The sequence below is a fragment of the Emydura macquarii genome, unplaced genomic scaffold (genome assembly GCF_026122565.2).
Source record: "Emydura macquarii macquarii isolate MOO-44397 ecotype Brisbane River unplaced genomic scaffold, CSIRO-AGI_Emac_v2 contig_1045, whole genome shotgun sequence".
Classification (NCBI taxonomy): Eukaryota; Metazoa; Chordata; order Testudines; family Chelidae; genus Emydura; species Emydura macquarii.
The window spans coordinates 17835327-17860514 of NW_027131182.1; the positions used below are offsets into that span (position 1 = coordinate 17835327).

General features: G+C 44.2%; 1 protein-coding gene across 6 annotated transcripts in view; it reads left to right on the top strand.

Annotated features, from left to right (window-relative positions):
• NNT (nicotinamide nucleotide transhydrogenase) overlaps positions 1-25188 on the top strand; it is a 74397-nt gene that overhangs the window by 26304 nt on the left and 22905 nt on the right. For all 6 annotated transcript variants that reach the window (XR_010919219.1, XM_067545602.1, XM_067545601.1 and 3 more), the window contains 7 exons: positions 1557-1718; positions 2991-3101; positions 4542-4687; positions 6421-6616; positions 16180-16413; positions 21991-22151; positions 23294-23473. Coding sequence is in view for 5 of the 6 variants with exons in the window: in XM_067545602.1 (XP_067401703.1) it covers positions 1557-1718; positions 2991-3101; positions 4542-4687; positions 6421-6616; positions 16180-16413; positions 21991-22151; positions 23294-23473 (1190 nt within the window). In the remaining variant the exon portion in view is untranslated. The remainder of the gene's footprint in view (positions 1-1556; positions 1719-2990; positions 3102-4541; positions 4688-6420; positions 6617-16179; positions 16414-21990; positions 22152-23293; positions 23474-25188) is intronic.

A 25188-nucleotide genomic window follows, 5' to 3' on the forward strand; every position in this document is an offset into this window, starting at 1 on the left:
TAGGTAATCAGCCAGACAGTGGGTCCATATATTCCCTTTCTCCCTCCCCCGTCCCAAGGGGAAACTTCAGAAGGCTGATTTCTTACATAATCGGAGTGAATATATTTGCATACCCCTTAAAAGAGGTTATATAGCATCCCACAATAGTACCTAAATATTTGCATTTTTAATACAGTGAGTTTCTAAAATACTTAAACAATATGGAATTACTTTTAACTTTAATTCAGTCGGGTTTGTGACATCGTCATATCACAAATGCTTTACTCCCATTGTACAGAGTTTAACGCTATAACTACATTTGCAGTCTGGACTGTAGTAGTAATGCAAGGTGAACTCCATCCAGCATCTGGATTGGCACAGTTAAAGTCTCAACTCAACTCAATTTGCCAACTCAAATTTTAAAGTAGGCTTTGAGCTGATAAGCTATAATTGCTCCCATATAACTATAACTGTTGGGTTAATGATCTATTAATCGAGGAGTCTCCAGATGGGCTTTATTATTTTAAAGAGAGCCATTACAAGCTATTGGGTAACTTGGTTTAAAAAGTGTGCCCATGCAGTCTAGTTGAGACTGACTTGCTCCAGTGTTTCTGGCTGTCGGTTTGAAGAGGATGGCATGCTCCCTTTCTTTCCTTTTGGGAGCCTGCCATATCTTTTTTTAGCACTGAGGTGAAGCTGATGGGCCAGGGCCCTCTGTATCTTGTCCTCTTGGCTCCTGTTTAAGGCTGGATCTGCCAGAAGAAATAATGGGCTTCCACTCACTTTTTTCACTGGAAGGCAGTAATCTTCCTTGGACTTCAGACCTGGACATTTGCTGTTGGCTGCCTTCACAAGAACTAATTTGTCAGCAAAACAAGGGGTGAACAGCCAGCCAGTGCTACTTCTTGCACTGGTCAGCAGGCATAAATCAAGGGTGACATAGCTAGCTATCTTCTGTGATATTCATGGTCTGATCAGATTGGGAGAAACATCCCCCTTTCCCTTTTGATTGTGGATCTTTCGTGGTGCTACCTAGGGCAACATTCTGTCGCAACCCTCTTTGACAGCCATCTGATTTTTCACATCCCATGTGGCATTTGCTTGGGCTGATGGTTAGAAAAAGCTTTTATTTCTGTAAACTTCACAGATTTATTCTGGACACACCAAAATGGAACCCACACACTTGCATAATTAGTCACTTTTCAGTGTAGGCTTGTACTTCAAGCCTCTGTTTTTATTCTCAGAGTGGCATAATGTTGGCATCAGGTGTGTATTACTCATTTGTCCAAGGTAATAATAAATGAATGTAAAAATGCCATGATGGAGGAGGAGGGAGGGTTTTTAATCCAAGCTGTATCATCACCATAGCATCTGGGAGCTTAGAAAATTCGAGAAATAAGATGTGTTCAATAGCGTACAATTGGATGTATTAGGAAAATGGGGTGGACTCAGGGAAATGAACATTCATCAACTGCTTAATCTGATTTACATATTCAGTGTGTCTTAAAATTTCGGTGGAGATGTATAAATAAACCATTCAGAGTTCACAATTGTGTGTTAACTTTGTCCTCCTTTAGGTCTGGCTAGCTTGCTGGGACTGGGCATTGCATCTCCTAATGCTGCATTCCCGCAGATGGTGACGACGTTTGGTTTAGCTGGAATAGTAGGATACCACACGGTTTGGGGTGTGACCCCTGCTCTTCACTCTCCACTCATGTCTGTAACTAATGCCATCTCAGGTGGGTGACTACCCTTCTGCAGCTCCTTGTGTTGTGTAGAGGAAACATTGGGTTCAGCTATGATATTTTATGAGCTTCTAGTAAAAGTTTAATCCTCTGTGTTTAAGATGTCAAGGAGCTAGTTTTGGGTCTATTCCAGCTGAACCTTTTGCCATAAATGTCAAAGATTAGACTTCATGTGTGGTTCTAATTACTGGTAGTCTCTTTCAAAGAGAACTAGTTACAAATCTGTACAGGCAAACATACTGCATATTTTTAAAAGCAATTTACCACTTAACTTGGTTGTCTCTTGCCTTGGACATGGCAACTTCCTTTCTGCATACTATCCCTCTCCCCTCCAATCTATCCAAAATCCTGCCATTAAAATCATATCCCTCTCCCTTCTGACAGGTTTGTTGATCTCTACTTCCCTCCCCTTCCACATCACACTCAAATCTTTGTCCTCACCTTTCAGGTTCTGAATAAATCTGTCCCTGCTTACATCTCTGGTGTCACTTCTTCCTACTTCCCCTTTTACTCCCTTCACTCCTCCTAAGCATCTCTCCTAACTGCCCCCTTTCTCTCCTCCTCCTCCTGTTCTCATCTTCATGCCTTCTTCCATGTTACTCTTTTATACTTGTAGCGGTCACCTTTCACATTCCTCTTCAAAATTCACTTCTGGAAAGTCTCCCACTAATGATCTCGATGAGATTTATAATCCCCTCCTGGCCCTTAACAAAAGGGAAAAAAATTATACCAGCACTTGAGCTAGTACGAGTCTGAACAGCTTTGTCTGTCTTTCCTAGATTGTAAGATCTTTCAGACAGGGGACATCTCAATGTTTGTACAGCGCCATACAGAGTTAATCTTAATCATGCCATCTTAATCATGAAATCAGGATTGACAGTAATCTAGCCATCATTTTGAAAATACCTGCAGTTCTCAGCACTGATGAGCAACAAAGCAGGTCAGATTTGTGGCCTAACAACTCAGCTTTTCATTTATAGATGAAGAGCCAGCTTCTTACTGCTTAAATTAACATGTGATACTTATATTAAAAAAAATATTGGTCTGTTGCTTTACTAATGTGTTCTGTGTCACATTGGGATTGCTTTGCAGCAAAATAAAAATTATTGGCAGTCTTGATTCAGCTGGATTAAACTACAGTGATGTGTACAGTGTTTGACAAAACTGTAATCAAGTGATGTATGTTGATTCTTGAATCAGAGATTGCTGCTTGGTATATAATCAGTTGTTTATATTCAATAGCTTAATTGTACCTTTTTATAATAGGACTGACTGCAGTTGGTGGGTTGGCATTGATGGGAGGAAACTATTATCCTGAAAGTACTCCTCAAAGTCTTGCCGTGCTTGCTGCTTTTGTGTCATCTGTCAACATTGCCGGTATGAGCATGTTAACTTTCTATGAACATGAATCAAAATGCACTGTGACCGCGGTACATTAATGAAAAGTTCCAGAGGGGTAGCCCTGTTAGTCTGTATACAGCAAAAACAACGAGAGTCCTGTAGCATTTTAAGACTAACAAATTTCTGCAGGCATGAGCTTTCATGGGCTGCAACCCACTTGTCAGATGCATGAAATGGAGATCAGATAGGAAGTATATATATATTCATCCAGGGGTAAGAAACAACAATGGGGAGGGTAGGTGTAAACAAAGTCCATTCAGTTAGAGTAGATGAGGCCTATCCACAACCATTGCTTAGAAGGTGAGAATGTGTGAACAGTGACAATTACTTCTATCTGATTTCTATTTCATGCATCTGACAAGTGGGTTGCAGCCCACAAAAGCTTATGCCTGCAGAAATTTGTTAGTCTTTAAAGCTCTATAGGACTCTCGTTGTTTCAGTCCATTAATGCCTTCCATTTTCGTAGTTGTATAGATTTAAAGGAACCTAATTCATGGATTGGGATCACTTAAAAAGCAAACAAGCTAGTATGGTTGTTGACAACTGCTTTCTTGTGTGCCTCTTCTCTTGTGCGACTTCCCATTAGAGAAAGTCTTAGGATACCAATTGTCTTTTATAGTATCATAAAATACTGATTGTATGGAATACATACATTCCTATGCATCTTGAGATGGAATTGTATTCGTCCATCTCCCCTCTTTCCAGATCAGAATTGTGGCCAATCTACAAAAAGACCCATAATAAAAATAGTGAACGTAACATCCTCTCCATTATGTAACATGGAAGGCACCTGACTTCTATGAAGTCTGATCCTGGCTGAGACTGGGAAGGAAGGGAGCAGGCATAATCTCCCTTTCTTTCCCTGTTTTGGCAGAAGCCCTACCACATGGTTAGGATTTTGGCAGCAGAAACAGGACACCCGCTGCAGAATTTTCATTGGAAACTCCAGAGGGTGTCAGTGCATTTCTATCCCATAGTAGGGAGGAGTAGTATCATACAAGCGTAGGTGATTAGCCAATGGTATGATCATCAATGAGCTGTGCTGCTGAACAGGTGGACATTTGAGAGTAATGGCAGATGGGCAGGCCACACTTGCAAATCTATGGGGCTGTTCTACAGATCTTGTGTGTCTGTGGTTGGAGGGCCATGCACCCTCCTCCACCCTCTGGTGCATAAACCCTTCCCTCCAATTGGATGAATTTCCTGTGTAGTCTAAAGAAAGTAGTTATATCTGACCTTAATCCTAGATACGTGTATACTGACTGGTACACCAGGTTCCAAGCTTTCCAAAGCTCTTACTAATGTCAGTCACTAACTTCTGTCCCAATGGTTACTAGAATTAACTAAATATCTTCCTAGTAGGTTGGCCAAGGCCTAGTTTCAGCTTTCATTTTTTTTCTTTTGTACTTTGGCAAGGTGGCTTTCTGGTTACACAGAGAATGCTGGATATGTTCAAGCGTCCTACTGATCCCCCTGAATATAATTACCTGTACCTGCTCCCTGCTGGCGTCTTTGTTGGGGGATATGCAGCTGCTCTCCATGGTGGCTATAATGTTGAGCAGGTAAGACGATCCTTCATTTTCTGTCATTTGCTGATCCAGTTTTCAGCAGGTCTATTTCCCATTTGGCAACTGGGCTTAAATTACACAGTGTCTGAGTCACTTTGATCAAACAGGTTCTGAAATAAACCTACAAGAGGCTGTATCCTGCTCTCCTTCATCTCCCATCCCAACTCTTTCTCAAATTGCCTCTAGTTTACCTATTATTTATACATTTGGTAAAGATGACATGGTCAAGGGATCAGGACTGGGCAAGACCATGTCAAATGGCTTTCCTGACATTTGCAGGTTTGTAAGTAACTTAATGCTACAGTAAGGTATGTATTTTTGGCATTTAACTTCTTTGTGGGAAAGGGAAAAATTCACTCTGTCAGTCTTGTTCCCTTTCTCCCCACACACAGTAAATTACTATTCCTTCAGCACTACTTTCTTCTCTGCGCTTCACCATGCTTTCCACTTGTTAGGAATGCTTCACAGTCCAGTTCACATTATGAATTCCCACTCCCTTTTACCTGCTGGCTGGATATGGAGCTTGTCTGTACTTCAAGTACAGGAGCAAGCAACTGCTGATTGCTAGTGACATGGCATACTTCTCTGTTGATGGGCTTTGGAGGGCACAAACTATTAATGGCTCTTTATCCTGTGCTTATTTCCACACAGGCAGCTGAATGTTGGCTAACTTACTGATCTAACTCCAAATCTGAAAATGAACCCTGGATGTTTACTTTAGTGTTGCAAAGTTTCTAAATACAAACATTTTAAAGGAGGTTGTTATTTCTCAAATAGCAGCAGGGTTTGTTGCATTATGGACACAACTCTTAAAAAATTAATTGCAGAAGTAAAGTTTAAATGCTATTGAAGTGGGTGCTCTAGAAATACCTTAGAAAGAAATAGAGAGCTAAGAGTTTTTTTGAAAGGTTAAATCAGAGACTGGGCAAAAAAGGTAGGTATTCTTTTACCTAACTCATAAAACATATAAACCACATTTGTTGTGGGGTAGAGGCACATTGAGGAGGATGGATGGATGGGATTCTGAACTAAAGCCACATCTACAAAGATTCAATCCAGAAAGAATGTTAAGAGTTAAGGCCTTAAAATATAATCCCATTTCTCGCAGCGTAGAATATATAGTGCTGCTTGTTCAGATTCAGATCACACTAGTTAAGAAAATTGAAATAAATTTTTATTTTTTTGTGGACGTAACAAATCTAAAACAACTTTGTTTCAGAGGTTTGTAAGACAATATTTTACAAACAACTATTGTATGCTATTTACATTGTTTTATTCATATAAGCTAAATTACTTTTTTCTTTTGAAAACAGAAAGCCAAAGGTACCGTAATCAAACATCAAAAATTGTTTCCATACCCATTAGGACAATTGAACTTTGATACCAACATTAATTGGGATTATGCTACGAAAATCTTGCTTCTGTACTTCTTGAGAGGGGAAAACTTCTGGAAAGTTGTCTCAACTTAAAATTAATGTCATGAGAAGCAGGTGAACTAAACTAAGAAAGCAAAAATCCTCATATTTGATTTATAAATGTAACTTTTAAAATAGCCACAATCACGTGACAATAACAAATTCACACACCATAGGAAAATCTTTAACTTCTCCTCAGTAGCATTGGTTAAGATCAAATCCACCTTTGTGAACCATCAACACTAAAAATCTGTCTTTCCTGTAATGATCAGAAAGATTTTGATGAATATATATGTTTCTATTATTTTAAAGATGATCTGTCTGGGTTCAGGCTTGTGTTGTGTTGGTGCGCTGGCTGGTCTGTCCACTCAAGGAACTGCTCGTCTGGGTAATGCTTTGGGTATGATAGGTGTTGCTGGAGGCTTGGCAGCTACTCTTGGAGGCCTTAAACCATCGCCAGAATTGTTGGCTCAGATGTCAGGTGCAATGACCCTTGGTGGCACCATAGGTGAGTACAGTAACATAAAAGTCATAAAGTTAAAATGAATAGCTCATGGTTACATATCACTTTTGATATCTTTACTCTAATTTAGCACCTATCCAGTGCTTTTATCCGTATATCAAATGCCTTTACTATGGTGGAGTAAACGTGATCCTTACTTAGCAGATAACGGGCCTCCTGGATCATTGAGTCCAGTCCCCTGCTGTTGCAGACAACCTGATCATATAATCCCATTAAGGTGCAGCTTGATACATTAAATATAGTTTTTTTTGCCACCACTGTTCCTTTCTACATCTCGCTTAAATTGAAGTATTAAAACTTTTGTTTAAAAAAAAAATGAGTGTTTTCCTGAAAATACAGTCTGGTATGCTTTTTTTTTTTTTTTTTGCTCACTCAATCTGCCCACAGCAAAGTACATTTTAACCATTCCCGCTATTATGGCAGTGGATCCTGTAGGACCTGCGGGATCCCAGTCCTGCTGCAGGGCTCTACACCAAAGTCATTAATGAAACTTTTAAATGAGATCATGAGATCAGTCCAAAGATACTTGAGGAACTCCACCAATAATCTTCCTGTAGTCCGATAATTTACCTCTCAGTACAACCATTGATGTCATGCCTTTTAGCCACCAATCTCACAATTATTGTATTATTCCCATCTTCTCCATTTTAACTAATAATTTCCTATTTAGTACTGTGCCTGGGTGCCTGAATGGGCCACACTCAGAATGCCACACACAGGGCAGACTGCAAGAAATAGGCCAGACAATCCCCAAAATGGGTGGTTTATTCTGTAACTAGATTCACCAAACCAATAACAAAAGTGCCTCTGTAGTACCACAGTGGTCAACAAGAAGCCAAACACAGTCTCCTTTAGGTATTCCAGCCCTTAACTCCCATCTAGACAACCAAGTGTAATATAGTGAGGAACTACTGAAAACCCTATTTACCATACTTAAAATTCTACCAATCCCAAAGAATCAGACACACTACCCACCAGGTCAATGAATATTTCAGATCTTAGCCAAATACACGCATATAGCCATTCCCTATTAACTAAATCTAAGGTTTATTAATAGAAGAAAAATAGTTAAATGGTTAAGGAATCATATACACATACAAGTGATTTTCAGCGTTCATAGATCAGGATCATAGCAGAGATGGTGAGGCTGCTGATTTGTAAAAGTCTCTCTTGAATCAATCCAAAGGGTTGTAGTCCAACTGGCAGTTCAGGTGTAGTCTGTTAGTTTTTTTCATGAGACTCCAAGGAACTACTTGGAGATCTCGGTCCTATGGCTTAGATCTTCCCTGTTAAAGATTAAGCAGACCTGAAATGAAAGGATCAGGTCCAGGGTTTCTCTTTTATAGCTCTCTAACAGGCTGAGAAGCCTGTTCATAGGAATTGTCATAGCAGGGCTTTCCTCTGAAGAAGACTAGGCCAGGGGTTCTCAGACTTTTTTTTGCTGTGACCCCCTTTGAAAATATTTTAGGCTGTTATGACCCCCCCTGCAAAAGTGATGGAAAACCCCCCCCCCCCCCCCCCCCCGCTATGCCATTCTTACTGGCATGCATGGGGGGTGACAGCTCATGACCCTCCCCCCTCCCCCCCAATAACCTCGTGACCCTCTGAGGGGTCATGACCCCGAGTTTGAGAACCCCTGGACTAGGCAACGAAGATAGGTTGTTGACCTTTGCTTTGAAGCTAAACTTCTATTTTCTATGCCTACATAGGTAATTTAGGTACACAATAAGACCAGAGCCAGCCATTCATTATAACAGAGATAGCTAAGCTGAAGACAATGATAATATTATAAGGCTATGTCTACATTAGAGACCTTACAGCAGCACAGTTGTACCGCTGTAGCTCGCTGTTGTAAGGTCTCTCGTGTGGTCTCTTTATGATGATGGGAGAGCTCTCCTGTTAGCATAATTAAACCACCCCCAGTGAGCAGCGGTAGCTTGTGTTGGTGGGAGAAAGTCTCCCATTGACATAGCACTGTCCAAACCGACATTTCTGTCAGTAAAACTTATGTTGGTCGGGGTGTGTTTTTTTTTCCACACCCCTGACCAACGAAAGTTTTACCAACAAAAGTACTAATGTAGACATAGCCTTAGTTTGTTGCAGTAACTCAAATCTTTGATCTTAAGGTTAACTGATCACATTTGCATACATTACATAAGGCAATTAAGACATGAAAGAGAATTAGCATCTACAAGTTAATTGATAAATTTCTAACAGGATATAAGTAAACACAGATAAATACACTTAGCAACTTTTTTTTTCTTTGTTATTACAAATGAATGGGTTAATGATTGATGGTCTGGAACATCTCTTTGAAATTCACACACAATTGAATTGTCCTGTTACAATTGTTATGCCTCTGGTTAAGTTGTTATGGGTCATAAACAGGTTGGCTGGTCTGCCAGTGTTACAAGTACAGTATCAAATGCTATACTGAAGTCCAAATAGATTAGATCTACCACACTTTCCTTGTCTAAAAAAATCATATCAAAGAATAATACTGGGCTAGTCTGGCACAAAATCTACCTCTGATAACCCTTGTTTCATTTTATCCCATTTTCCATTTCATTCCATGTCTTTAATTCTTCTTCTTCTTCTAATGATTGCTCATGTCCATTCCACTATAGGTGAGTGCATGCCTCCATGCACGACTACTGGAACTTTTTTCCCCTTAGCAGATCCCGTAGGGCCGGCTCTGGTGCCTCCTGGAGTCCCGCGCACATGCCGAGGTATATAAGGCACTGCCGGCCCTACACCCCCTCAGTTCCTTTTTTCCGCCCGTGGCGGTTACTGGAACTGCCTGCACTTCCATTGCAAGTGCTTTATTCCCTATGTTTAAACCTTAAAACTAAGATTTTTTGTGTTGCTTAGTTAGTTAGATTAGTAACTGCTGTAGTGGTAGTTAGACACTTGAAGATAGTCTAGCTTAGTTTCTTACCGGGAGCAGGTATGCTCCAGTGTCATAGCTTCAAGCCATGCACTCCGGCGGGAAGGCTTTCCCGCTAACTGACCCCCACTGTCTAAAATGGAGGGGAAGCTCTTTGTAAGTAACAGAATGGATCGATAAGGCTTTCAGACCTCCGGAAAATCCGCCTGAAAGCTCAGCTCACGGAGCCCCAAGCCAGCTCCGAGCCAACCGCTTCGCTATGGTATCCAGCGCGCCGCCAGTGCAGGGAGCACCGTCAACACTGACCCAACTTGGTACCACAGAGATGGAAGCACTCTGACTCCCCTGCACCGTCCGAGCAGGCATGGTGGAGAACCGATCCGCACCAAGGTCGGATAGCGGAGACCCACTGCTGGAGCCAGCGTCTCCAGCCAGGGAGCCCCTCAGCGCCTACCGGCACTGTCGACTTTGGTGGCCAAAGGGCGGCAAAAGCCTTGTTGGCTTTGCATACGCCGTCGCCACCCATACCTCCACGAGAGAGAAGGAGCTGGCGTTAAGGGGAAGCCCGTGTTGGGACCCCCTGAATGGCTCAGAAGATCCCCAGTATGGGGAGGAAGATTTCTTGCAGACCGGTTTCCTAGGGTAGAGCAGGAACGCTCCCCTAGAAGTCATCCCAGGTCGCAGATGCCGGACTGACCTGCATGGAGACTGAGAGCAAAGTCGCCCGCCCGACACCGGTCTCGACCCCCCCAGCACTGGGTGAAGTCCATCCCACCGCTCTGGCACCGAAGAGTTGCCAGCAAGTACGCGGCGCTGATCCCGGTCACTGGAGACCATCTCAGTACTGAGGAGCCAGGGCGGTGCAGAACCGGGATGCCGGAGATGGACTCAGCACAGAGGAGTTCGACCCTGCCCCGAGGCAAAGCCCGGATGCCGGAGACAGCCTCGGCACTGAGGTTTTGCCCCCGTACCGAGGCTGCACCAAACTCGGTGGGCGGAGACAGACTCTGCACCGAGGAGTTCGCCCTGCACCAAGGCCAGGCAGAGCTGGTCATTGGAGCTTGATTCAGCACCGAGACGCATGCAGAGTGCAAAATGTCCTCGGTGCAGGGATGATGCTCGGGTCACCCCAGCTCGCCGGAGCGTGGTCCGTACGCCTGCTCTGGCCCACGACGAACCTGGTAGTCGAGGTGGTCGTTGCCGAGGGGTCGCTCTGTGGAGCGATGGTACCAGATAGTAAGAGGCTTTGGGCAGCCCCAGTAGTGGTCTGTCAACGGTGCCTCAGTGTCCCTTTGGGGATGCAATACCTGGGGGAGCAATCATCAACGAAGGTGCCAGAACCCCAGGCAGATAGCCTCAAAGGCAATGGTCACCCCAATGGCTGTATGGGGGCCCAAGGGGTTTTTCGAGCGGGAACGGGACCATGGTCCGTCAACCCCTGAAGGATGCAGTCAGTGCCTCAAGTACAAGGACACTACGCGCCCTCGGACGACGGCTCAGCCCTATGGGCAACGACTTCTGTGGGGACTGCCTGTTGGCAGGAAGAGGGGCTGCGGCCTGCAGGCCTCCCCCATCCTCCCGCCAGATGAAGCACATTCCGGAGCCCTGGTTATTTCTAGGGCACACTGGGAACTGCTCAGGAGGTGGCCTCTACCTGGGGGCTGGAGACGAAGGAGCAAAAGGGGCTTCAGACAACCTTTAATTTGCTACGGAGGGGCTCCACAGAGTGGTAGCCACCCTGGCCTACAGAGGGGCACCCAACATAGTGAGGGTCTCGTGGCAAAACCCCCTCCTCCGTATCCCGATGCCTAAATGAGCCATGGAAAGTATTACGCCCAGCCAGGGGTTTGAAATACTGTTCACCACCCCTCCCCGGGTCCCTGGTGGTGGTTGCTGCCAGCCACAGGAATAGGCGGGGCAGACGGGCTCTACTCCAGACAACAAGGGTGATGGCAAGTCAGACTTGTTTGGGAAAACTTTATTCAATAGCACTGCCAGCAAGTGGAAGATAAGCCCCTCAGGGGACTCAGTGAGCCACTTTGCTGAGGCTCTGCCCGGCAGCAGACGCTGAGCCTGTAGGCCATTGCAGAGCAAGGTACTGTGGGAGCTAGAGCAGTGCTCCTGCCACCCTCAGTTGCTGCCTATTCGGTGGGCAGAGCCATTCCCTCTGCCATCGGCATGCCCAGAGGTTAGTGGCTGCAATCCCGGGTTATCCCGAAAAGGTCCAGCAGCTCATCAGGGGTTCGTCTGTGGATGGGTCAGCCTTCAGAGCTGCATGGTCTCAGGGACTTTTAGACTATGCTCCATTCCCTGGGCCGCTACGCACCACAGACCTTCAGGTGTCAGGCAGGTCTCGAGGGACAGCAGCAGCAGAGGTGCCAGCCACGGCCGTCTCGCAATCTACGGGCAAAGGGACAGAGTCAGGGGGTCTACGAGATACCATCCACCCTGACTGGCTCCTTAGGCCCTCAGTAAAGGTCCTCTCAGCTATAGGGCAATTGGAAAGGCCCTTCTGCTGGTGAATGTAAGGCCAGCGCCCTAGCCTATACCCTCATTTAAGCTTGGGTGAGCCACAAGGCTTTCGGCCCACTGGGCCCCTGAGATAGCTTGGCGAGCTATGGCCCCCAGTCGTCTCCTCCCTCCCGGCCCTCGACGCATCCCCCTTCCTCCCTCTCCATGGCAATTCCACATCCAAGAGGTCGAGGCCACCTCAGCCAGGAGCAGCGGGAGAGATCCTGTAAGTGATGGCAGAAGAGGTCCTACTTGAGGTACTTCCTCATCGTGCCCCCCCCCCCCCCCAAAAAAAAACCAAACAAACAAAAACCCCCCCAAAAAACGAAGGGGGATTTGAGGATGGTGACAGACCTATGTCGTCACACAAATACCAAACAAGGGGCTCAAGTCTCGCATGGTCCCCCCAGCTCCAGTAGTGGGAACAGGAGCCCTGTATGCTGCCCTGGTTGTCAGGCACGCACATCCTCAAAGGTTCCTCCACTTCGTAAGGGTGACTCCCTCTAACACTTTACGGCTTACCCCATGGTCTGTTACTTGGCCGACGGTGTTTACTGAAGGCCTGGCAAGGGTAACTGCGCGCTTGACGGGGTTTGGTCCGCCCAGACAGGCCCAGGTCCCAAGCCTGGAGCAGTGTGAGCCGGTCAGGTGTCTCTTGTGACTGGCTGGGTCCTGCTGGTAAATGCACAAAGCCCACGTTAACTCAGGTGCAGCCTACGGAATGCATGGGAGTGACCGGTTGCTTCCTGGACCAGACCTTCTTGCCCCACCCCTGCTGTGGGACAGACTTCCTCAGGATGGGTCACATGCACAAATGCCCTACGACAACAGCCAAAGGTTGCCGACAGCGGATAGGGCACGGGGTGGCCTGCACCTGTGTGGTGAGGATAGCTAGCCTGACACTTAGGCCGCTTCAGTCACGGCCCCAGGATACTGTCTGAGCAGGCAGCTCATACACCGAGGGGCTACAATCCCCCCGCCCCCAAATAAATAAATAAATAAAATAATAATAACCCGACAGCAGCGGGCCCTAGCCTCCTGAGTCTGGTGAATGACTCCTTGGGATATGGGAAGGGGCATTCCATTCAAGGAACAGGCTCCTTCAGTTACCCTGATAGCAGCCACCTCGAGCAAAGAGTACAGTGCCGTATCAGCGCTCACCTGGGCTTACAAGGCGTCTGGCCAAGAAAGGACAGGCATTGGCACACCGATGTGAAGACCTGTGAAACGCTCGCACGGCTTGCAGAAGGTCCCTCCGCTTTATCGAAAGCAGGGAGGTACAGGTGCAGTCAGTCAGTGTAGCGACCATGTACTACACCGACAGGTGGTGGGAGCCCATTCATCAGCCCCATGAAGGGAATATATCAGTCCTTGAGACCTGACAGTGATCACCTCCCAGGGGTGAGGAACGGCGAGGCGGACAGCGTCAAGTGTTGCTCTTCCTCACCACGAGGGGTCGTCGCACCTACTAAGGGCATCTACGACCGTCTGGAGGGGGGTTTCCACAAAGAGAATCAGTCTGTATCGGCCTGCAGCACGAAATGTCCACCGTGCTGCTCCCTCCACGGTCAAGGGGCGGGGTGCTTGCCAATGCCATTCCTCTGTAGCGATCAGAGGCCTTTATATTCGCTCTCCCACTCTCCCCTTCTGCATACAGTCCTGCTCAACTAGGAAGGGATAATCAGATGCCATCCCGATTGTTCCGGCTGGCCACTCCAGCACAGGTTCAACATGCTGCTGGATTTCTCAATCGCCCGCCTCGGGAGCCTCCAAGCCAACGCGATTCCAGCTCCCAGGATCACGGTCACCTGTGGTGCCCAGACCTGGATCCCCAATACCGTGGGGGTGATAGATCAGTGGCCGAGAGGCGATGAGCGAGCCACTCAGAACAAGCCCAGTGTGTACCGATGGGTAGCAGGAAACCCTCCACACAGGCCCTGTACAGGGTTAAGTGGAAGCGGCTATTGCCTGGCAGGAGCAGTCCCGAGATACTCTACCCAGCCTCTCACCAGGGGAGGTGATCCGGGAAATACTTGCCACAGCTAAAGCTCCAGGGACCAGCTGTGGCCTCCCTGAAGGCCCACCTAGCAGCCATATCAGCCGCCCATCAGCTGCTGGAAGGGAGACTGTGGTCCTCCTGTCAGATGGCGGTTCGGTCCCTGAAGGGGGTGGGAGGCTCTATCCATGGGCCCACGACCCAGTGCTTCCCTAGGATCTCGACCTGGTCCTTCCCGGCCCATGCCCGCCCCCCTACTCCCCGGAACACAGGGTGTCATGCCGTCTACTCTAGCCGTCCGGGAAGGTGGCCTCCCTGGGGGTATTTACCTTGGCAAGGAAGGTCTCCAGGATCAGGGCTCTGTCCCCAGAGCTCCTCCCTCATATTGTAGTCTATAAGTTAAGGTTCAGTGAGTCCGCACCGGGCCCCCCAGCCCAAGGTGGTTTCCCAGTCTCATTGGATCAATCATATATTCTCCCCAGGTTTTCCCGAACCACAGGGTTCGGAGGAAAGCAGAAGGCAGCACTCGCTAAAACGCGAGTGGAGCCCTGGCTTCTACATCAGAGGTACGAAGCCATTCCAGAGAGCGACACAGCTCTTCCTCACAGCTTCCGACCGGATGAAAGTTTCACCGGTCCCCGGCTGCTGCAGTTTCCTTGTGAATAATTTCCTGCATCGCGTTCAGCCACGAGCTGGTGAAGGTGCCGCTTCCGGACGCCACAGCTCACCCAACAGAGCTCAAGCTCCATCCACAGCCTTCCAACGGAAATACCAGGGCGGGGCATCTGCAAAACAGCTGCCAGGTTGGCGGTGCATACCTTCACGTCCCACCATGCCTCTGTCTAAGGTGGAGGAAGGAGTGGGCTTCAGTAGAGCTGGACTGCAGGCAGCTCACCACTAACTCCAGCCCACTTCCAGGGTACTGCTTGTTAGTCATCTATAGTGGAATGGACATGAGCAATCACTCAAAGAAGAAAACAAGGTTTCTTACCAGTAACTGATGTTCTTCGAGATGTGTTGCTCATGTCCATTCCACAACCCGCTCCCCGACCCCACCGCCGGAGTTGGCGGAAAGAAGGGACTGAGGGGAAGTAGGGCCGGCCATGCCTCATATACCGCGGCATGTGCGCGGGCCTCCAGGGGGCACCAGAACCGGCCCTATGGGATCTGCTAAGGGGAAAAACGTTCTGGTATCCATACACGGAGGCGTGCGCACACCTATATTGGAATGGACATGAGCAACACATCTCGAAGAACATCAGTTACTGGTAAATAACCTTGTTTTTCCTTCAAATTTTGTTCTAAAGCCTTGCATATTATTGAGGTTAGACCAGTGTTTCTCAATTGGTGTTCCGCGGAAACACTGTTAGGGTTCCGTGAGCAGCTGTTCTCCGTGCCACCGAGAGCAGCTGTTCTCCGCGCCGCCAAAAAAGGGAAGATGTCCCGGATTTTTCGGCGGAGGGTATGGAGTGTAAGTGTAATTTAATTGAGAAATGCTGACCTAGTTGTTTGTATATAATTAGCTTATTTTGACATTTTTTTGGCCCCATATGTAAAAATACTGTTAAGAGTTTGGAGGGTTCCGCAAATATTTATCGAGTTCAAAAGGGTTCCGTGGCCAAATTTAATTGAGAAACACTGGGTTGGACTAATGGATCTGCTGTTTCCCAGCTCACTTAGCCTCTCTGTTGCTTAATTTTCTTACTAAGTGATTTGCCTAGCCTCACACTGCAGGTTAATTATTGACAAACTGAAATCTGATCTGTGTCTAATCAGATTCCCTCTCTTTTTGGACTATGCTACATCATAAGAGAAGAATACTGACTCCAGTAGAAGTCTCAGGTGGCTTTACCTTGTCAAGGAAGGTCTCCAGGATCAGGGCTCTATCCCCAGAGCTCCTCCCTCATACTAATACTTAATACACTTCTGGCTTTTTGATTTCCTTATTCACACAATAATCCCCTAGGCACAAAATTACTGACAGAGCTTGCAGTAAAAAAATGTTTCCAACAACACCATTTCTAATGTAGAGCAAATTTTATTTGTTTTTTTTGTAATCTGTATAGATCCCATATTGAACAGAATACAGAAGCTCATGAGCACATAAAACGGTAACGTCTAATATTTTAATTCTTTGTCTCCAACTCTCATCAGGTTTGACAATTGCTAAACGCATCCAGATTTCAGATTTACCTCAGCTAGTGGCTGCTTTCCATAGTTTGGTAGGTTTGGCTGCTGTGCTTACCTGTGTAGCGGAGTACATGATTGAGTATCCTCACTTTGCTACTGATCCAGCTGCAAACCTCACCAAGATTGTGGCGTATCTTGGCACATACATCGGTGGTGTAACTTTCAGTGGCTCCCTCATAGCTTATGGAAAACTGCAAGGTAAGTGTTGTCCATGGTGGGTAAAAGCTAATTTTAAAATTTATTTTGTGTTTGTCATTTTTCTCTGACTCTGGCGCCAGTTTAATAAATTGTGTGTGCGTAGAGTTAAATAGAAATCTTGTTTTACAGAAAATGTATCACGTGAGTTAATATACGCTTAACTTGAGGGTTTTTAAACTTTTTTATTTGTTTTATTGTGTAGTGCTTTATTTGTGAATGATCTGCATTGTCTCCTTATGGACAGTATTTCTCATTTTAATCACCAAATAATGTAAACAACCCCTAACCCACATCATCCAAAATACTGTTTTGGATTTCTTTTTTAATGTACTGTACATACTTACTGTCTGGACAGGATTTATTTTTACTGAAGTTTATTTAAAAAGAAAGTACATTCTTCATCTGGCTGAATAGAGAATTTAGGGTAAAATTATGCCCTACTAAAGTCAATAGGGGTTCTGTCACTGACTTTGGGGGGGATTTCACACTTAGGAGTACAAATTTCCTTTAACAGATCAGTTGACTTTGCAAATGTTACATGAGTCTACTTTAAACACTCAAATTCATTAAATTAATCTTATTTAGATGCACTTCTGTTTACATACCACATGAAATCTGTGTGTCATCTTTGTACATATATAAACATTCCTATGAAAATAGGATCTTTAAAGATTCACCAGTGTCTGATGCTTATTCTCTACCTGAATTATTAATCCTTCATTTGGCATAAATTGATTGCTGTGGAAGTGATTGAGTGTGCACTTGAATGCATATGTACAAGCAATCTAAGACCACATCCATACTAGGGCACTCTAGCTAAAAAATCCCATCAGTGCTAACCCTAGTATAGTTTGTAGTAGCACCACTGTGAATTTTTAGCTAAAATTCCTTGGTATAAACAAGGCCTCTCATTGAAGGTGTGATACATCTACAAGGTGGTTTGCCCTGGCAATTTCTCTAGAAGAGGCAGCTGGTGGGTGGAGGTCACAGGTGATGTACCTTGCTTCCCTGAACAGCCACTCAATGTGTGCTGCTTTTTCTCGCTACCTCATGAGCTCAAATCCTGAGAGGCCTGCCTCAGTCCTCTTCCTTCACTCCCTTTTCACCTCTGTAGCACCATTGTTGGGACATCCTTGTTTCCATTACTGAGCCAGAGATATCAGAGTACTCTTCTTTGTTCCTAGCACTGGAAGACTGCCCTCCTCCTGAGAATGGGTCTCTTTCTGAATAAATAGGTTTTGGGCCTCACCTCCTGATTGCCTCCTGTTGGCTGGGTGGATGCTGCAAGTTTTCTTGGTTCTGACACCCCCACCTAGGTTGTTGCCCTTGCTCAGTGAGTCTCCAGTGGCTCAGCCCTTTGACCAAGTCACACAGTCAAACTTGATGAATGAATCCCTTTTGGGGTAACAAAAGTTCAGCACACAGTCTGCCCTTACTAGGTTCTTCAGCACTGTTTCATGGCCCTTTAAATCTAGCCTCTTTCTTGGGCCTTTAGTAAAGAGTCCAACTGGAACTATTGGTCTACCCTGAACAGGTTCTTCAGCCCTGCTGCTGGGTCCCTTTAAGTCCTGCTCTTCACTTTGGCTTCCCAATGGTGCCTTCTGAGCCACTTTGCTAATGGCCAGTGAGGAACCTGGACCCGCCCACTACTAGCTCAGGGACCCTACACATGGCAGCCACATATTGCTTCGTTTGTTTTGCTGCTGCTATTCCCTGGGCCTTTTCCCATTTAGCCCCTTTCTCTTCACCCTGACCTCAGAGCTGAAATTCTCTTCCTGCTTGTTGAATGCGAGTACTTTTTATCCAGAACCTGTCTTCTTGAGCTCCAGTGACCAGCAACAAGCACCCTTCCTTGCTCCTCTGGTCCCAGCCAGGAACTGACCTGCTCAGGCCCTGTAGCTTCTTTTTAACCTAGCCTCCTGGGCTCTGATTAGCTCCTATCCTGCACCCCTTCTAGGCAAGCATGGAAGTCTGGAGGACCTACTTTCACTGCTCCTTTCCTGAAGTGTGGTAGGGCCACGAGGCCTCCAGTAGGGCAATGTTTCTCAACCTTTTAAGTAGCAAGTGCCCCCTTAACTTCTAAGCCTGCGGGTAGAGCCCAGCTCCAGGACTGGGCAAGCCGCTGGGACTGTTTATGTAATGCACATTCCTGTCTATCTTCATATTCTTCCACCTGCCCAGAAAAGTTGCAAAAAAACCAAAATGGATTCTAACACTTTCTAGATCTGAATAATATGATTCCATCACACTGATTCTTCTTATTCAGAATTTAAACAATGAAAGAGAGGAATTAAGAGGACTGTGATCTTTTTTGATTCTTTACAGTCTATAAAGAAAGCATTAAAGCAGCTATCCTTCCTTTGGAAAACTTTTCCTTTTGTTTTGTTTCTTTAATATATAACCTAAATAGGAACATCAAATTTAATCTTGCTTGAATACTTTTTTTTGGGGGGGTGTTGGGGAGAGACCTCAGAGAAGAGTATTTTGACCTTAACAGGAGGAAGGAACAAATATATCTTTTCTCTCAAGTGTTAATTAAGCATTGGCATTGGATAAGTATTAACAAAAACAAAGTTGAAACTGTCAAAATTAAAATCCCTCCCTCTCAGTTTCTCTGTTTTTAAAGTCTTATGATGTTTCATTTCACAAGTTCTCCAGTCACTACAGAATATTCCAAGATAAACCTGACTTGAATTTCTCATGTTAAAAACAAGCAGATTGGATTGGATTAGCGAGGAAGAGAGAATGTGAAGGTAGAGAAAGGAACGTGCATTACATAAACAGTTCCAGCTCTGAGTTGAAGAGTTACTTGTGCTATACATAGGAGGGTTGGAAGTACCACACAATGCCAGTCCCCATTTAGGTACAAATATCTGAACTGAAAAGTGAATGTTAAAGAAACCAAATGTTTTCTCAGTAGAAGGTTTATTTTCTTTTTCAGTGCTGTCCATGAAGCACCAGCAACGGTTCTCTAGAGTTGCTATTTGCCTAACTCAAAAACTGTCCAAAGTTGAAATTCCATGTGGATTGTAAATAAAATATTCTAGCCTTTAAATTTACACTAGCTTTTATAGCCTGAAAATGTCTTGTTCTTCCTTTGTGAGCTCTGCAGCACTTGCTCTCTTGTAAGTCCTATATTTGTAATGTGAATATGCTTATGCACTGTGTAAGGCGTGTTTCTGAATAAGGTGCTGTATTAATTAAAATTGTTAGATAAATGTCTGTCCAGTTCAAACGTCTATCTGACTCAGACTTTTTAACTGACTTCAGAATTCTGGCTTTGTAGCAGGATAAATCTTTAGGTTTACTGAGAAAACATATTAAAATCAATAAAGAAACCTACACACACATGCTAATAAGCTTACTAGAGATCACACTTTGACTCCAGCAAGAGTTCTGGTCAGTGAACAGTCCTTCAAACCCCATCTAGGGATTTCTCTGTGGTCACAAGTTCTTAACAGCTGTTAACTCAGGACAAGCGGACCCATGAATTTGAGAGTCACTCTTTTATCCAGTTTGAGCCTCTGGTCTGGTCGTCACATTACAGGGGATCAGCAGACAATGGATTTCTCCTCAGGGCACAGCTTCAGAAGGATGGATCTGAAAGTGAGAAGTTGCTTTCCTCTCCTCCCACATATTTCCTCAGGGCCCCACTTAACTTTGTCTGTTTAGCACATTGTTTCAAAGAGTCCTTTGAAGTTCATAACACGTCCCAGATTTTATATTAACTATGTCTCTGTGATAGGACCCCCAAATACAACTGGGAACTGTGGGACTGCTGTGCCCCTTAATTGTCCAGCCTGGTCAGTCTCAATGCTTTGCCAGTAACAAGTAGAGAACTCCACCAGCTGTTATTACTCAGCTACCAGCACCAAAATCATGACTGGTGTGAGAAAGTAGATAAGGAAGTGTTATTTACTCCTCATAACACAAGAACCAGGAGTCACCAAATGAAATTAATAGGCAGCAGATTTAAAACACACACAAGATAGTATTTCTTCACAGAATGCACAGTCAACATGTGGAACTCCTTGCCAGAGGATGTTATAAAGGCCAACACTATAATGGGGTTCTGTAAAGAACTAGATACATTCATGGAGGATAGGTCAATTACTGGTTATTATCCAGGACAGGCAGGGATTGCTGTTTGCCAGAAGGTGGAAATGGGCAATGGCATGGATTACTTGATCACTTGATGATTACCTGTTCTATTCATTCCGTCTGAAGCACCTGGCATTGGCCACTGTAGGAAGACAGGATACTGGGCCAGAGGCACAATTGGTCTGACCCAGTATGGCTGTTTTTGTGTTCTTATGCAGAGACACACTCAGCTAAATTGCAATGAAGGCTTCCCAAGCCACTCACGAACCGTACACATGGAAACATCAGCAAATCTCCCAAGGCCCCAGCCTTGCACCCCTGAAATATGCCATCTTACATTGTTCAAGACCTTCTCTTGAACAGTGCAAGCTTATTAATTAGTTCACCACTTTGTCAAAGGAAGGTGGACGTGCACCAGCCTTCATAATCTGAACAGATTTCACAAGCACTTTAGACAAACTCACTAGTAAGGAGAAAACATTAAAATAATAAATTTATTAACTACAGACAGATTTTAAATGATAGTAAGTAGTGGGCATAAAAGTCAGAGATAGTTACCAAAGAAAATAAAAAGGTAAGAATACAGTCTAAATCCTAAACCTTATTAGACCAAGCAGTTTTTCTCACCCCACTGGATGTTGCTGGCAGGTTACAGTCCTTAATTCACAGGCTGGCTTTCCTTCTCAGTGTGGGACTAATCTCAGTTCAAGTCTTTGTCTTCCCAGCATTTTTCTTGCCCTCAGCATAGGTGGGGGAGGAGAGAGGTAATCCTATGATGCCACATTGCCACTGTCCCTTATTTTATACCCTCAGTCCATGAACCTGGAAAATACAAGCCTGGGCATGTGGGTGGGCCTTGCTGAGTCACAGAGTTGAGTAATCCCTATTACTTGGTGCTTGCATAATTTTCTTAGAATTGTAAATCCCTTGTTTACAACTCTCCTGCTGATTAATGTTTGTTTAACACCTGCCTAGGAGTGGGTCACCTCCTTTGTTGTCACTAGAGAACTAGCTGTGGATGACTCCCAAACTCGCAACGTTTCAATAACAACCATACAGCAAAATCTCATAACTTCATAATGATATACATATTTTGACAGAACAATGGATTTCAGCATGACATCTTCCATGGCATGCTTTGTATGAAATATCATAACCATATGTGAATGATGAATACGGGGGCTAACAGGGCGCTACTTTGAGGTACAGTGTGTCACTATCTCCTTCCTAGAGATGTTATATACAGTCCCACAATAGCAACATACACACTTGCATTTTTAATACAAGGAGCTCCTAAGATACTGAAACTTAGTTCAATAAAGTTTGTTGAAGAAATTGCCATATCTGTCAGTTTCAGCCATAACTTTGAATTTCACTTTAGTTTTGGGTGTTTTACTTTCCTTTATTCTCTTTGGGGGGTGTCAGCTGTCACTCAGACATTTTAGGTTTTAAATATAATGGTATGTGTGATTCCAGGGATCCTGAACTCTGCACCACTCCTTCTGCCAGCTCGGCACTTACTGAATGCAGGTTTGCTGACTGCTAGTGTTGGCGGGATGATTCCATATATGATTGATCCTAGTTACACTACAGGACTTACCTGTTTAGGTTCTGTGTCGGCACTCTCTGCTGTTATGGTAAGTCAGTGAGTCACACAATACTCAATGTCAATGGCAAATACTGACATATAGACTCATTTTGTTGCAATATCTCTTCTGCTATAATATATATTGAATGCCCAGATAGCAAGGGAGGAGTGGAAGAGGCCAGCATGGTACAGAATTATCAGCTGTTACCAAAATTGCCCCATCCATCTATAGTTGCAATGCAGTGGTTACCAGGCCATGAACCAGACCTACTGTACCATGAACCCCTGTGGGCAGATGACGCTAATCTGTAAGAGCTTGGGTGTGATTTAGATATGGATTTACAAGATGTGTAATTTTATATCTCATTATAATGTAAAATATTACCTTTTTGCTAGCTTATGCTATGTAATAAGCTACTTTATACTACATGTATTGGACAACTCTGCTGTGATGCCCTGGTAAAAACTATGCTACTACAGAGTGGCATCTGAGCTGACGTAAGACTTTAAAGGATCTGAAATAGGGCCTTGATTCAGCAGAGCACGAAGCATATGTTTAGTTTTGCTGAATTCGAGCCTTGGTGAGGAAAGTTTACTGTGCTGAGTATCCTTCTTGCCTTTGCTATTTTGGGCATTCAGCACCTTATAAATACTTTTTAGTTCACTTTAAAAATAAAATACAGTAGAATTGCAGTTCACCTTTTTAACTCAGGTACCATGAATGAATGAAACTATACACAAATAGGATAAAATGAAATAGATAAAGAAGGACCCATTTAATAATGCCACAACATATTTATAGCTCTTCTACAAAGTCTCTTTTCTATTTAATGATCAAGTTTCTTCACTTTGGTTCATCAGCAGCACAGTTTCTCTTTGAATTGTAAGCTGGCTGCTTGTAGGGGTATAATCACTTATTTTTATATCAAGGTCAGTGTTAACAAAAGACCTTATTTATGAATTTGTGTAATGTGTTTTTACTGTCTAATTTTTGAAGGCAGAAATTATCAGAAATCCTATACGTTAATCTCTTATTGATCTCACATAGAACATACTTGGAAGTGTAGATCAAATTATTTTGGGATCTGATTTAATGCCTTTTAGTAAACATCTGCAATAAGACTAATTTCTCTGTGTGTTGCTTACAGTTTATCAGATTTTGGTGAAATGTATATATTCTCTCATTGTCAGGGTGTCACTTTAACAGCGGCTATAGGAGGAGCTGACATGCCTGTAGTTATTACTGTACTGAACAGTTATTCTGGATGGGCTCTGTGTGCTGAAGGCTTCCTGCTCAACAACAACTTGCTGACCATTGTTGGTGCTCTCATTGGTTCCTCTGGTGCCATCCTCTCTTACATCATGTGTGTGGTAAGAATTCAATAAAAATTGTGTTCATACTTTAAACTGTGTTCCAAAATGACGAATCACGCCCAGAATCTGTGCTGGGAGGGGAAGGGTTGCAAGGCAAAACTGCTATGACCTGTTAATGCTCTTTAGAGACTCGGAAGTTTCTTTACAGTCTTTATTAAAATTGTTGGCCTGGACAGACTGAACCCTTTGTGACAGGAGAGGAAGCAATTTATATATTAAACATACCTATTTTTTCTGTAGTTTGGAAACACTTTTATAAGGTCCCAATTCAACAGCTCTTCCCTAGTCACCAAAGTACTTAAGTCTCTGTTTAATTCCCATTGACTCAGTGCTCAATTCAAAGTGAAGCATGCTCTTAAACACTTTGCAGAACGGGAGCCCAGAGTCTGATACAAAATCTATTGAAATCAGAGTCATTCTATTGACTTCAATGGGCTTGGGATCACGCCTTGAATACCTAAGAAGGCTGACTCCTCAAACTTGAACATCTTTATGCATTAGCAGCATAGATGAGGTTGAGACTTGTCCTTTTATGTTTTAACAGGAAAAGTTATTTTCACAAGTGCACTCTACTATGAACCTTTACAAAGCCCGTAGTGTGTGTGATTCAGTCTGAGGATAGCTTTACTTACCATTTGAATTTATAATCTACAGTCAACTGAAGTTGGATTGGTTTGTCCAGAATTCAATGAATTTGAATGTCCACTGGGTGGCAGCAGATGCACATTAGTCTGTTACTGACAAATCTGGACTAGAGTAATGTTAAGAGTTTGTTTAGTCCTTCATGTGTAATCATATTTTAGTATTGGTAGTGGTCTATGCTCCTGGAATGCTTCCACACTAGTCTCTCCCCCCCCCAAATCTCCCTCTCATTTTCTAAGTGGGAATAGATAAAAACTCTGTCCTTACTGTGCAATGACTCCCATTCCTGTCAGTTCCCATTATATACTTTTCAGACCTTCTGTTTCTCCTCTCACTCTTGCCATCTTTCATAATCAGTGTTACCATCTCCTCCCCTCCTGATATTTCCCTGTTACCAACTGTGACTGTCTTCCATTACTCTGTTCCTGTTAAACTGGAGTTGGTATCATGCCAAGTGTCTTGTATAATTTAATGTAAACTTTTGTTTCAACTGTTGCTTAAGAAAGATAAATGAAAAAGGACTATTTGTACAGATTTCTGTAGATGATCTTGAGTTCACATTTTGCAAATCAGATTTGGATTTTGAAGCATCTCATTCTTTTCAGTGTGCTTTGTGCCTCCTCTTCTTTTGTTTTCAAGAGGATCATTTGGTTCATGGTCCGTTTGTAGCTTTTTCTTGTCCAAAGCAGTATCTTAAGCCACAGCACTAGAAAATCTGATGGTTAAGGGGACATGATCCAATGCAATTTAATGCAAATGATTTGAGGGGAAATATAGATTTGAAAATCTGCTCATTCAAATGTAAAACAACTTCCTGACAGTGATCAGAATTTCAGTAAGTTGCCTGCTTGTCAGTACTTGCATGTGCACACACATCTGATACTGCTTATCATGGTGAAAATCAATGCACAATATTCACTTATTTATCAAAATATGTTCCTAATCCTCCCCCACCTCTTCTTGGCTCCCTTTTTCTTCTCCTGACCCGTTTCTGCTTCTTCTATTAGTGCCCCCCTATGAGCTTGCACAAGAAGTGCTGAGATACCCACGTCTTGTGTTCAAAAGAGACA